Raw genomic sequence first — 14,453 nt, 5'->3', positions numbered from 1 at the left:
GTTCAGAAAAGATCTGCAAGAATGTTGCCAGGGTTGGAGGATTTCAGGTATAGGGAGAGACTGAATAGGCTGGGGCTGTTTTCCCTGGAGCGTCGGAGGCTGAGGGGTGACCTTATAGAGGTTTACAAAATTATAAGGGACATGGATCGGGTAAATAGGCAAAATCTTTTCCCTGGGGTCGGTGAGTCCAGAACTAGAGGGCATAGGTTTAGGGTGAGAGGGAAAAGATATAAAAGAGACCTAAGGGGCAACTTTTTCACGCAGAGGGTGGTACTTGTGTGGAATGAGCTGCCAGAGGAAGTGGAGGAGGATGGCACAATTGCAACATTTAAAAGGCATTTGGATGGTTATATGGAAGGGTTTGGAGGGATATGGGCAGGTTGCTGACAGGTGGGACTAGATTGGGTTGGGATATCTGGTCGGCATGGACGGGTTGGACCGAAGGTCTGTTTCTGTGCTGTACATCTCTATGACTCTAACATAGCACAGCCAATTCACCTGACCTGCACATCTTTGGACTGTGGGAGGAAACCGGAGCACCCAGAGGAAACCTACACAGACCCAGGGAGCATTTGCAAACTCCACAGAGACAGTCACCTGAGGCTGGAATTGAACCCGGATCCCTGACATTGTGAGGCAGCAGTGCTAACCACTGAGCCACACTGCCACCCAAAATATCTAAAATTATTGGACAAAATCCTGAGCTCAGGCTATAACAAACACACACACAGCCAGAATGATTTCAGTCTGGGACTATTGTTCAGCCTGGAAATCAAATTTACACCTCCACTCTAAGAGTGCAATGAACCAAACCCAAAACAAAAACTACAGATGATTTGGAGGTGCCGATGTTAGACTGGGCTGTAAACAACCACCAAACTCAAACAGATCATTGTTCTCATCAAACTGCCCAGCTTTAGGACGACACCATACAACTCTGTCACGACAGGTGCTGCAAAATGTGTTAGAGTCTCAACATGGATACCACCATTACAAATGGGTTCACCACTCACCATGTATGTGGCAGGTACTCATGTGACTCAGCCAACATTGTCTATCTCATATGCTGCAGGCAAAGATGCCCTGAGGCGTAATACAGTGGCGAGACTGAGCAACGGATGAATGGACACCGCATAACAAACACCAGGCAGAAGTGTTTCCTCCCAGTTGGAAGATCTTCAGCGGCCCTGGAAATTCCACCTCGCACCTTCGGATGACCATCCTCCAAGGTGGACTTCAGGACAGCAACAATGCAAAGTGGCCAAGCAGAGGCTGATAGCCAAGTTCGGCACCCATGGCGATGGCCTCAACTGGGACCTTGGGTTCATGTCACATTACAGGTGACCCCACTACACTATACTTTCTCCTACAGATCCATACACTAATGCAGACACTCTCTCATCCGCTCATACATACACATCACAGTCTCACAGACTTATACCCTTTTACACTCACACACACACTCATACACACACACAAAAGTTTGTGGGGTGAATTTGAACTTGCAGAATTACATTTTATTTTGCTCAAAAACTGCATAAATCCATCTAGGATTCTATAAATCCTTTTTCAGTAATAGAATCAGCCTGCCTCACACAGGGCACCTCACACCTTCAATGCATTAGCTGAGCCGACATGACACCTATTGTTAAAGTTCACATGAGAATGTAATTTTAAATAAAAAGTTCTAGGATTTACATATGAAAGAATTGAAACCAACATGGTCATTCTAAAAGATGAGATGTAACAAACAATCTAAGTCTTTTTCAATACATAATCTCAGTTCCATCACACTGTCAACTTTTGTTATAAATTCTATGTCTTATGATCTTATACTCCAAAACCACCTGATGAAGGAGCAGTGCTCCGAAAGCGAATGCTTCCAAATAAACCTGTTGGACTGTAACCTGATGTTGTGTAATTTTTAACTTTGTAAATCTACAGACTGAGGGTAACTTTTACAATCGGGCTACCGAGCACAGACAATATGCTGCTTACAGAGATACTGGACTTCAACCTCAGTCAAAATTCATTCGCACATACTTTAACCACTAGGGAACTACTTAACTTCAGGAGAAAACACCAGAAACACATTGGACAACACAGATTTGAGGGGAGATAGTGGGACATGTAGTCTATATAATTAGCTAGCATCAAAAGGAAGGTGGGTGGTGAAGGTGCAGGGAACCCCAAAAGGTAGGAAGCCTGATTAAAGATTGTGATTAAACTGCTGTTTAGGTTCTAACAGTGTAAACTGTCTAAATTTAATGATATATCTAATTATTGCCCTCGATATAGTTACTTGATATAGTTAATTTCTGAGCTGCATTTATCTTTATTTTCTTGTATTTATACTTTTTTGCATTTAAATAAACACAAAGATTCTTTTGCCCTGGAACATCTGTCTATTGCTTTCTTCATTTCACATTCCTGAATAAGGCCACTGTCTACAACCAGGGATCTGGAGGTGATTTGAACCATCCAAAATCAGCAAATAACTGATTGCAAACCAGAACCCTACAATCTCCATCAGGACCAGATTTTTGTAACTCCACCAACACTTGCATGAGAAAATAAATCCAAAATAGGCAGAGGAACTCTAGTACATGTCTCATTGGTGTTGATTCTCTCAACCCCTGCCTAAGCACAAAGTTAAAAATCACACAACACCAGGTTATAGTCCAACAGGTTTAATTGTGACATGAACCCAAGGTTCCGGTTGAGACCCGTCCTATGGGAACTGAACCTAACTATCAGCGTCTGCTCGGCCACTTTTCGCTGCTGCCCGACCCAAAGTCTGCCTTAGACTTGGTCACTCTTAACAAATGAGAACTTAAACAATCAAGTTATTTTTCAATGCATAATTTCAGTTACATCACACTGTAAACTTTTCCTATAAATTCTGTGTCTTACAATTGTGTCCTCCACAACCACCTGATGAAGGAGCAGCGCTCCAAAAGCTAGTGCTTCCAATTAAACCTGTTGGACAATAACCTGGTGTCGTGTGATTTTCAACTTTGTACACCACAGTCCAACACTGGCATCTCCAAATCATGCCTAAGCAAAGTAATTCTCCTGTTCTTCAGGACTCAGTTAGCTCAGTCATTAGTGACACTAAAGTCAATCTTCACCATGGACACTGAAAACACCCACTGACTGCTATGCTCAATGCTTCATCCAAGTGGTATTCAACATAGGAAAATGTGTTTTATCCGCCCAGGGGTGGGTGCTGGTTGTAACCAGCAGGACGTTTCTGTGCTATGCTTGACCTGCTCCTGGGTTCGAATGCAAATATCAAAGATTTCCCGACTTACTCCTTCCTAACTGTACACACAGGTGGGGCAAGACATAGCCAGGAATGAACAGGGATAATGACTGTAAGTTATGATTCAGTGAGCAGAAATTTATTACGTTTAAAATCTGATTGAAGATTTGTAGCTCGGGTATCCGTTGTTGTGGTTCTGCTCGCCGAGCTGGAAGTTTTTGCTGCAAACGATTCGTTCCCTGGCTAGGGAACATCATCAGTGCTGTTGGAGCCTCGTGTGAAGCGCTGCTTTGATGTTTCTTCCGGTATTTATATTGGTTTGTTCTTGCCGCTTCCGGGTGTCAGTTTCAGCTGCAGTGATTTGTATGTGGGGTCCAGGTCGATGTGTCTGTTGATGGATGTTCTTGCCGTTTCCGGGTGTCAGTTTCAGCTGTAGTGGTTTGTATATGGTGTCCAGGTCAATGTGTCTGTTGATGGAGTTTGGGGATGAATGCCATGCTTCTAGGAATTCTCTGGCTGTTCTCTGTCTGGCTTGTCCTATGATAGTGGTGTTTTCCCAGTCAAATTCATGTTGCTGGTTGTCTGAGTGTATGGCTACTAGAGATAGCTGGACCAGCTATCTCTAGTAGCCATACACTCAGACAACCAGCAACATGAATTTGACTGGGAAAACACCACTATCATAGGACAAGCCAGACAGAGAACAGCCAGAGAATTCCTAGAAGCATGGCATTCATCCCCAAACTCCATCAACAGACACATGGACCTGGACACCATATACAAACCACTACAGCTGAAACTGACACCCGGAAACGGCAAGAACATCCATCAACAGACACATCGACCTGGACCCCACATACAAATCACTGCAGCTGAAACTGACACCCGGAAGCGGCAAGAACAAACCAATATAAATACCGGAAGAAACATCAAAGCAGCGCTTCACACGAGGCTCCAACAGCACTGATGATGTTCCCTAGCCAGGGAACGAAACATTTGCAGCAAAAACTTCCAGCTCGGCGAGCAGAACCACAACATTTATTACGTTCAATCAATTTCAAAGCAAGTTTGCAAGGCTGGAATGAAGCTCATCTTGGCTAGGACATCCGGGATAATGACCTTGCTCTTCTTCAAAGTATGTCAAGGAATCTTTTACATGAGAGAGAAGACCGTCTCAGTTTCATACAGTCTCTGAGACAGAGCACCTCTAACAATACAGTACTTCCTCAATACCCCAGAGCAAGGTCATTATCCCGGATGTCCTAGCCAAGACGAGCTTCATTCCAGCCTTACAAACTTGCTTTGAAATTGTTTAACATAATAAATTTCTGCTCACTGAATCATAACTTACAGTCGTTATCTCTGTTCATTCCTGGGCTATGTCTTGCTCCACTTGTGCGTACAGTTAGGAAGGAGTAAGTCTGGAAATCTTTGATATTAGCATTCAAACCCAAGAGCAGGTCAAGCATAGCACAGAAACGTCCTGCTTGTTGCAATCAAATTCTATAGTGAAACTTTCACTATCGCTGTTAACTGAGAGACACAAATGCCATAAACTGAGCCATGGCTTTGAATCCTTTATAGTGCAAGACTACTATTCTAGACACTGCAAAGTAATAAACAAATACTTCAAGAGATAGAATGGGGAAGACTAGAAACAGTACATCAATTATCCTTTTCTTTCTCCCACTTGAGCAACACATCAGAAGCAAAAACCTCAATGAGATTTTGCTGGAGATAAAATAGGTCAACAGTAGCCTAATGGTTTTAAAAAAAAGGCACGCTTAAATTGAAATAGATGCTTTAATTAAACTTTAGATATCGGCTGCTTTAATTGTTCAGGGACAATCTTCTATTATACTGCTTTCAAGATGCTAAATACCTAGTCTTTGGCTATTCATGATTACACTTGAGCAACTATTGATTTGCTCACCTTTTTCCTCACCTCCACAACTAACACATTAATTCCTGTTAAAGGTATATTGAATCGTGTTAAATTTGATGTGCTTCCAGTTTCATTTCCTCAAGCCTAAGCAGTTCAGACTTGACGTTGACCACTTTTCAAATCTCATTCACTAGTTTGTCATCCAGTTTTCATTGTCAATTCACGGTATTTTGCAACAGAGACAACAATGTTGAAGACACATATAAAGACAAGTTGCAGCTACATGCTTATTTTATGAAAGAAGTAATGATCAATTAGCAAATGACTGTTGTAGTATCAGGAAACAGCTCACAGTGGGTATTCTTAACAAGAAAATGAGGTTGTCAAGTCAGAGCATTAAGATATCGCAGCAGGGTTTCATGGGATTTTAGAACAGGTCATCAAAACTGACGCAATAGGACAATTGGTTAACAACACTATTTCTAGACATATTCTTAATTTATTCTCTGTGGATTGTTAATTGATGCTGACAAAATCAAGTGCAGTTCGCAATAAAGGTGCAACCTACAACCAGAGGACACAACATCAAAATGTAGAGCGGAATCAAGTAACTGCACTAGAAAATAATTCTGTCAGCTTTTCTTGGACAAACGCATTGAAAAAGGCCAAATGACAAGGTTAAAAGACACGTAACAGCTGTCCACATGCCTTTCAAGAAAGGTGACTAGTCAAATCAAGAATCCTACTTTGTGAAAAAGATAAATGTAATTAAGTCAGTGGTCGCAGAATCAGTAATTATAAAATTCTGTGACCATTTGTCAAGTGAAACCATCAAAATATTTACAGTAAAAATGCAACACAATAGAGTACTTCAGTTGCTTAATTGTGGGCAGTGAGCAGACTGCAGCTGCATACTTCCATCCATCTGCAGTCTGACCCTGTTTTACAGATTGCTTATAGGATATTGAGAAACACAGAGATCACTATCATATGCAGCTCTTCAATTATTCTATAAGGATTTGTAAATAAAAATGTTACTTTCAAAACAAAATACTTACTTGTCATTACAAACAAGCACTTATGGTGCCATCATTCTAAAATACCAGCAATAAACCTTGTCACGGTGGAGTTAAGCATTATTTCTTTCCATCACCATACTGTTTTAGAAACATAGAGAAGCAGAAAACAAAAAGGTTTCATTGGTGCCAATTTCCTTTGGGCTTTGCTGCCAGTCAACTAAAACTAGCATTGCTAGTTGCATGAGAAAAGTTGGCTTCCTGCCCTGCCCCTGTACACAATATTGATAACCTTGGAAATTTGCCATTGTAGCCAAAGACATTAGAGAAAAAAAAATGCTGTCCCTTCTCCATCAACAGATTTTTAAAAAATTAAATAAAATGTCACTTGGTTACAGGTTATGGAGTCACTGAGCTCCTCCTGACTTTTGTACAGTGACTATAAAACAGAAGCTTGCCTTTTACAGCCAAACTTCAAGCACTTTACAGCCAGTTCTTTTCAAAATGTTCGTGTTTTAGTAAACACAGCAGCTATTTTGCACATCGCAAACAATGTGATATTGCATGGAAAATTTGTTTTTATGGTATTGATCAGTAAGGACATGAGGAAAAATTCCTTTCTGCTTGAGGTTCATTTGTCAGAACAGGACTCAAAACTTAAATTCTGCTTTCTCTCCATAGTTGCTAGATGTCAGTGGGGGAGCACTTTGGGGCCAGCGGTCATAATTCTATTAGATTAAAAATAATGATGGAAAAGGATAGACCAGATCTAAAAGTTGAAGTTCTAAATTGGAGAAAGGCCAATTTTGATGGTATTAGGTAGGAATTTACGAAAGCTGATTGGGGGCAGATATTTGCAGGTAAAGGGACGGTTGGAAAATGGGAAGCCTTCAGAAATAAGATAACGAGAATCCAGACAAAGTATATTCCTGTCAGGGTGAAAGGAAAGGCTGGTAGGTATAAGGAATGCTGGATGACTGAAAAAAATTGAAGGTTTGGTTAAGGAAAAGAAGGAAGCTTACGTAAGGTATAGACAGGATAGATCGAGTGAATCCTTAGAAGAGTATAAAGCAGTATACTTAAGAAGGAAATCAGGAGGGCAAAAAGGGGACATGAGATAGCTTTGGCAAATAAAATTAAGGAGAATCCAAAGAGTTTTTCCAAATACATTAAGGACAAAAGGGTAATGAGGGAGAGAATAGGGCCCCTCAAAGATCAGTAAGGCGGCCTTTGTGTGGAGCCGCAGAAAATGGGGGAGATACTAAGTGAGTATTTTGTATCAGTATTTATTGTGGAAAAGGATATGGAAGATATGGACTGTCGGGAAACAGATGGTGACATCTTGCAAAATGTCTACATTACAGAAGAGAAAGTGCTGGATGTCTTGAAATGGGTAAAGGTGGATAAATCCCCAGGACCTGGATCAGGTGTACCCTCGAACTGTGGGAAGCTAGAGAAGTGATTGATGGGCCTCTTACCGGGATATTTGTATCATCGATAGTCACAGGTGACGTGCTGGAAGACTGGAGGTTGGCTAATATGGTGCCACTGTTTAAGAAGGGTGGTAAGGACAAGCCAGGAACTACAGACCAGTGAGCCTGACGTTGGCGGTGGGCAAGTTGTTGGAGGGAATCCTGAGGGACAGGATGTACATGTATTTGGAAAGGCAAGAACTGATTAGGGATAGTCAACATGGCTTTTGTGCATGGGAAATCATGTCTCACAAACTTGATTGAGTTTTTTGAGGAAGTAACATAGAGGATTAATGAGGGCAAAGTGGTAGATGTGATCTATATAGACTTCAGTAAGGTATTCGACAAGGTTCCCCATGGGAGACTGATTAGCAAGGTTAGATCTCACAGTATACAGGGAGAACTAGCCATTTGCATGCAGAACTGGCTCAAAGGTAGAAGACAGAGGTGGTGGTGGTGGTGGAGGGTTGTTTTTCAGACTGGAGGCCTGTGACCAGTGGAGTACCACAAGGATCGGTGCTGGGTCCTCTATTTTTTTGTCATTTACATAAATGATTTGAATGCGAGCATAAGAGGTACAGTTAGTAAGTTTGCAGATGACACCAAAATCGGAGGTGCACTGGACAGCGAAGAGGGTTACCTCAGATTACAACAGGATCTGGACCAGATGGGCCAATGGGCTGAGAAGTGGCAGATGGAGTTTAATTCAGATAAATGCGAAGTGCTGCATTTTGGGAAAGCAAATCTTAGCAGGACTTATACACTTAATGGCAAGGTCCTAGGGAGCATTGCTGAACAAAGAGACCTTGAAGTGCAGCTTCATAGCTCCTTGAAGGTAGAGTCGCAGGTAGATAGGATAGTAAAGAAGGCGTTTGGTATGCTTTCCTTCATTGGTCAGAGTATTGAGTACAGGAGTTGAGAGGTCATGTTGCAGCTGGACAGGACATTGGTTAGGCCACTGTTGAAATATTGCATGTAATTCTGGTCTCCCTCCTATCGGAAAGATGTTGCGAAGCTTGAAAGGGTTCAGAAATGATTTACAAGGATGTTGCCAGGGTTGGAGGTTTTGAGCTATAGGGAGAGACTGAACAGGCACGGTGGCACAGTGGTTAGCACTGCTGCCTCACAGCGCCAGGGACCTGGGTTCAATTCCCACCTCAGGCGACTGACTGTGTGGAGTTTGCACGTTCTCCCCGTGTCTGCGTGGGTTTCCTCCGGGTGCTCCGGTTTCCTCCCACAGTCCAAAGATGTGCGGGTCAGGTGAATTGGCTATGCTAAATTTCCCGTAGTGTTAGGTAAGGGGTATGGGTGGGTTGCGCTTCGGCGGGTCGGTGTGGACTTGTTGGGCCGAAGGGCCTGTTTCCACACTGTAAGTAATCTAATCTAAAAAAAGGCTGGGGCTGTTTTCCCTGGAGCGTCAGAGGCTGAGGTGATGTTATAGAGGTTTACAAAATTATGAGGGGCATAGATAGGGTAAATAGGCAATGTCTTTTCCCTGGAGTCGGGAAATCCAGAACTAGAGGGCATAGGTTTAGGGTGAGAGGGGAAAGATATAAAAGAGATGTAAGGGGCAAGTTTTTCACACAGAGGTGGTGCGTGTATGGAATGAGCTGCCAGAGGATGTTGTGGAGGCTGGTACAATTGCAACATTTAAAAGTCATTTGGATGGGTATATGAATAGGAAGGGTTTGGAGGGTTATGGGCCAGGTGCTGGCAGGTGGGACTAGATTAGGTTGGGATATCTGGTTGGCATGGATGGATTGGAACAAAGGGTCTGTTTCCATGTTGTACATCTCTATGACTCTAGATGCTGCTAATCTGAAGGAGATTCTCCTGCAATTTCTGTTTTTGTTTGTTTCAGATTCCAGATCTGCAGTTCTTTGATTTATGTTATGTAATGCTGAATGTCAAATTTGGTTCAACAAGCCAAATGACCTACTCCTGCTCCCATTTTCAGTTTCTAAAGAGAACCACAAAATAAAAGCTACACCATTCACGGATAAAATCACAAAACACATGCAAATTGCCAGAGATAACTGGAATATATTCCCCAAAAAATCATCGAGGTTAGGTTAATTTAAAAATGTCAGAATATGATTAGTAGATTTTCGTTGGAAAACAGGAATTATGGACACAGAGAAAACTGAGGTGGGATACAAATCAGCTAGGCCCGAACACAATGGCAGAACAAGTCCCAAAGGACAAAATGATCTATCCCTGTTCCTATATTCCTAATCCAATTTATTTTGCTAAGAAGGGAGCACTTCCTTATGTACTTTTTCTGCAGCTAGATCTGGATCTCCTTTATTAAACTCAGAACACTCAAAGTGCTGTACATTTTTAAATACAATGGCATGCCACTTGGCATGCAACTAGGAAACTGTAGCCTAATGTTGTAGCTAGAATCATTATAAACAATTGACATATTTTCAATCTTACTTTAAAACCAGTCAATCCACATAGCTGATCTAGCTAGCCATTTTCAGTACACTGCTCAGTAAAAACACTGTAGCTTCATGCCACCTTGGCTGCCTCAGAATGCTGTTACAGACAGACTTTGATTTCAATGTATATTAACTGTATGCTTGGCAAATACTGTAACTAAAAATGCCAACAAAACAATTCAAAAGTCTGGCTCTCAATTTTTTTTTAAATGAGTACATTTATCCCAGAAAATTCCCAAACATATTGTCCCATCAAAAAGCAGTTGTGTTTGCACCCTAATGCAAGGACACTGGTGAATGCAAGAAATAACACTGTAAATGTGCATCACAAGCAGCCAACTGAGTTGTCCAGAGCACAGCCTCCTCCCTTTCAAAACTCAAACCAAGTGAAATTTGATTATTTAACATCCCAACTTCTTGTAATTGCAGCATTGTCCAATAATTATAGCACAAGATAACCAGAGGTAACATCTTGCTTTTGTCCGTAGCATACTCAAATACAAATCATTGTTTGCTCTTTTCACAAAAATAGCAAAAAAAATCTAAACATGCCAAACTCTCCATAATTAGACCACTTAAATTTATAATTCCATGCCTTTTTAAATAAAAGTAATCAAAACAAATCAACTCAAATCATCAAGCTGAGCCACAAGTTCTCAGCTGTAACAAGTATCACATCAATCTCAAAACATTAACTGCTGTTATTTACTTATTCCTTATGTTGTGAACCACTATTTATGTTCTTATGATCCCAGCTGACATCAAACTAGACAAATCAGATACCAGAATGAAATCTGGCTTGACAGATTGTAAGTTTTAGATTTGCAGTTGGTTCTCATGCTAGTTACTGATAACCTCATGACTACATTCAGTCAATGTTCTTTAACACAAGAACTCAAAGATTATTACATAAAAATATCAAGATATATACAAGACAGTTTAGAGAGATACTAATATCACAACAAAAAAACCCTGCTTTCCTGCAAACATCCTGTAAAAACTCAATCGACTCTTTCCAGTTGTGAAGGCCTACATTATTTTTCAGTTCTGATCGCCTCAAACCATCTTTTCACTTCTGATGGCCTAAACCTCTTTTTATATCCTATATCTTGAAAACTTCTTCACGGACTGTCATAACTTGAAAACTTCACAAATAATTTGTCTTTGTCCCAGGGTGAAACTCCACTTACGAACTTAAAACCTGATCTACTTATGGTCTCCAGTCCATTTTCTCTAAAATGTAATAAAATATAATGTGAAAACACTTCAATTAGTTCCAAAGGCATGCTGCTCAGTACTTACATGGAGTCATCCATCACAGAAATAGACCCTTAGGTCCAACTTGTCCATGATGACCAAATATTCCAATATGACCTAGTCCCGTTTGCCAGCATTTGGCTCATATCCTTCTAAACCCTCCCTATTCATATAACCATTCAGGTGCCTTTTAAAATGCTGTAATTGTACCTGTTTCTACCACTTTCTCTGGTGGTTCATTGCATACACGCATTACCTGGTGTATGAAATACACCCACTGAATGCAACTTTACCAAAATCTCAGTGAACTATCATGACTTTGACCTCAAACTAGTATTTACATTCTTAGAAATACAAGCTGCACATTTTAGACATAATTAAAAATCCAAATTCCCAAATGTTACTAACCTTGACAACAATACGTGTACAGTATTGGCCTGATATTATTTCCCATTTAGATAATAGTCACTATTACAACGTGCCAGCTCATCTAGATTCATAAAGATATACAGCACGAACAGACACTTCAGTCCAATTCGCTCATGCCAACCTGATATCCTAAATAAATCAAATCCCATTTGCCAGCATTTGGCTCAGTTCCCTCTAACCCTTCCTATTCATATACGCATCAAGATGTCTTTTAAATGTTGTAATTACATCAGTCTTCACCACTTCCTCCAGTAGCTCATTCCATACATGCACTACATTGTGTGAAAAAATTTCTCCCCTTACGACTCTTAAATCTTTCCCTTCTCATCTCAAACCTATACCCTCTAGTTTTGGACTCCCCCTACTGTGGAAAAGATATTGTCTATTTACTCTATCCATGCCCTTCATGATTTTAAAAACATCTATAAGGTCACCCCTCAGCCTCCAACATTCCAGGAAAAATAGTCTCAGCCTATTCAGTTTCTATCTAAGCTCAAACTCTCCAACACTGGCAACATACTTGTAAATCTTTTCTGAATCCTTTTAAGTTTCATAACATCCTTCCTGCAGCAGGGAGGCCAGATTTACATGCAGTATTCCCATAGCAGCCTAACCAATCTTCTGCACAGCAGTAACATGACATCCCAACTCCTATATTTAATGCACTGACCAATAAAGGCAAGCATATCTAACTCATTCTGCTGGTCTAATGATTAACTCACTCAAATTTGTTCTATATTCTTATTCATGCACGCCTTGTAAAAATGAGAGAATCTGGATGAAGGAGTCTTCGAGACTTACCATCAAACAAGACCTTATATTGGAGAAGATTATTAGCATTGATCCATTCTTTAATCTGTTTCTCTCCAAGGTTCTTCCACCTCAGTTCCCAGGCCAACACACAAAGACAAAAGGTGAGCAGGAAAGTCAAAATGCAGCGGTCCATCAGGCCATCATAAATGAGTACAATATTATACTGCAACCCTGAGTTTCAGAATACAGTTAAATACAGAGTTTCTCACACCTCTTTGTTGTGTTTGCTAACAATAGCTGTGATTCCAGGCTGAACAATACAAAGAATAAGAGCATCTGTCAGCAGTTCATGGCTTTAATTTCAGCGTTCAAGCTGTTCTGCGAAAAAGAAAACACAATTTGAGAAAAATTCAGCTAAATAAATAATTTTAGAATATCTATGATTTCTTCACTACAAAACTTGAAATTTGGTGGTGCACATCCCAGTAGAAAATGTTGACAAAATAGAGTCTGCTCAATATACATGACAGCTCATTGGCAATAAGTCATAAGCAGCTTACATCAAAATTTTGAAGAAGCATTTACAACAACCAAGCTGCAGCACTGAAGTGCTTCAAAAGGAAAATCTGCACTGATTACATCTTCGAAAGTACAGAGTAATGAGTTCAAACTTTAACTAAACCATTTCCAGTTTTATTTATAAAAATAAATATTTTTAAAAAGGAGTGAAATTTGAGAAGTGCACTATTCTGCAATATTTCCCTTTGAAAAGTGGACCTAAATAGACATTTCACTGATCAGATAAATTCCTTCCTGATTGATCATAACAGCTACACAAAATTAGTTCATACACTCTCAATCTAGCTCCCCATAAGCCTGAAACATCAACAAAAAAAAACTATGTCTAGTTTGTTTAATGCAAAGGTAACATCACCAGAGTTCTGTTGGACCATCAGGCTCCTCTCATCAAAGAGGGTTGATGACAGTTTAACCAGAGGGTCATGACACCTCAGGTGAGGGAAGAGTTTGAGATGGGTTCTTTTTGATAACTTCAGCCAATATGGCTGAATGGAACCCACATTCCTCTCGTCATCCTGCATCGCAATAACATTCAAGCTTTAATTCTTAGATCTATCTAATCCTATTGGTTTTTGCCAGTGCGAGAAAAGTAGAGTAAATTAAACCGAGTGAACAAGAAGCTTTCATTCTTTTAAAATTTATAATTACCCAGTGGCTCTGCATTTTCGACTATTAAATAAATTATTTGGGAACAGGGCTAGTTTGAGTTTTTTTTAAACGTTTAATAGGTTTTCAACTTCCCTTTACCAAAAAAGGAACTCTATAGCTACATAAAATACCTGCATTCTCAACGAGGAAACTGAGTACAACAATTACTATTCCGCTCCAGAAACGTCCACTCAGTTCAACTGTTCTTCAGGATGTTTCCTAATTCTCGCTAAATTTGCAGCACTTCGTTGTTAAAGGATTACACCTGATCCTTTTTAGTTCATTCATCCGATTCTTACTAATGTTGGCCCAAATTCCCATCAATCTGATTGTTGAACTAACCCATTAAGTTCTAAAACAGTATCACAAAATCAATCAAAGGAGGCCATCGTGCCACCTCTTGTCCCTCGCAAATACTCCGCTGTTTTGACATTCGTGAGAAAGAGAGGAAGGTAACTATTGTTAAATAAGGAAGATCATCTTCACGATTGAAAAAAGAAACAAACTCCAGCCAGCAGCTGACACAAAACAGCAGTTTTGCGAGAGTTTCGACCTTCCCTTAACTTGTTACGGTGAGCGTTTGATTAAGATTCAGTACCACGCCTACGACAGACACTAACCTGTGCCCTCCACCTCCACTGGTCCTCCCTCTTCATCTTGTTCCTAGGGACCCTGTAGCAACCGGAAGCTGGAAGAAGCCGGTCG

The 14,453-nt window shown here is 40.5% G+C and overlaps 1 protein-coding gene across 1 annotated transcript in view; it reads right to left on the bottom strand.

Annotated features, from left to right (window-relative positions):
* Positions 1-14,421, bottom strand: part of arel1 (apoptosis resistant E3 ubiquitin protein ligase 1) — a 90,108-nt gene extending 75,687 nt beyond the window's left edge. The window contains 2 exon segments of the mRNA XM_060829395.1: positions 12,570-12,899; positions 14,369-14,421. Coding sequence (XP_060685378.1) covers positions 12,570-12,714 — 145 coding nt within the window. The 5' untranslated portion in view covers positions 12,715-12,899; positions 14,369-14,421.
* Positions 14,422-14,453: the final 32 nt, after the last annotated feature.

Source organism: Hemiscyllium ocellatum, chromosome 8 (genome assembly GCF_020745735.1).
Source record: "Hemiscyllium ocellatum isolate sHemOce1 chromosome 8, sHemOce1.pat.X.cur, whole genome shotgun sequence".
Taxonomy (NCBI): domain Eukaryota; kingdom Metazoa; phylum Chordata; class Chondrichthyes; order Orectolobiformes; family Hemiscylliidae; genus Hemiscyllium; species Hemiscyllium ocellatum.
Note: the sequence above shows the minus strand (reverse complement) of the source record. Positions and strands in the feature narration are given on the sequence as shown.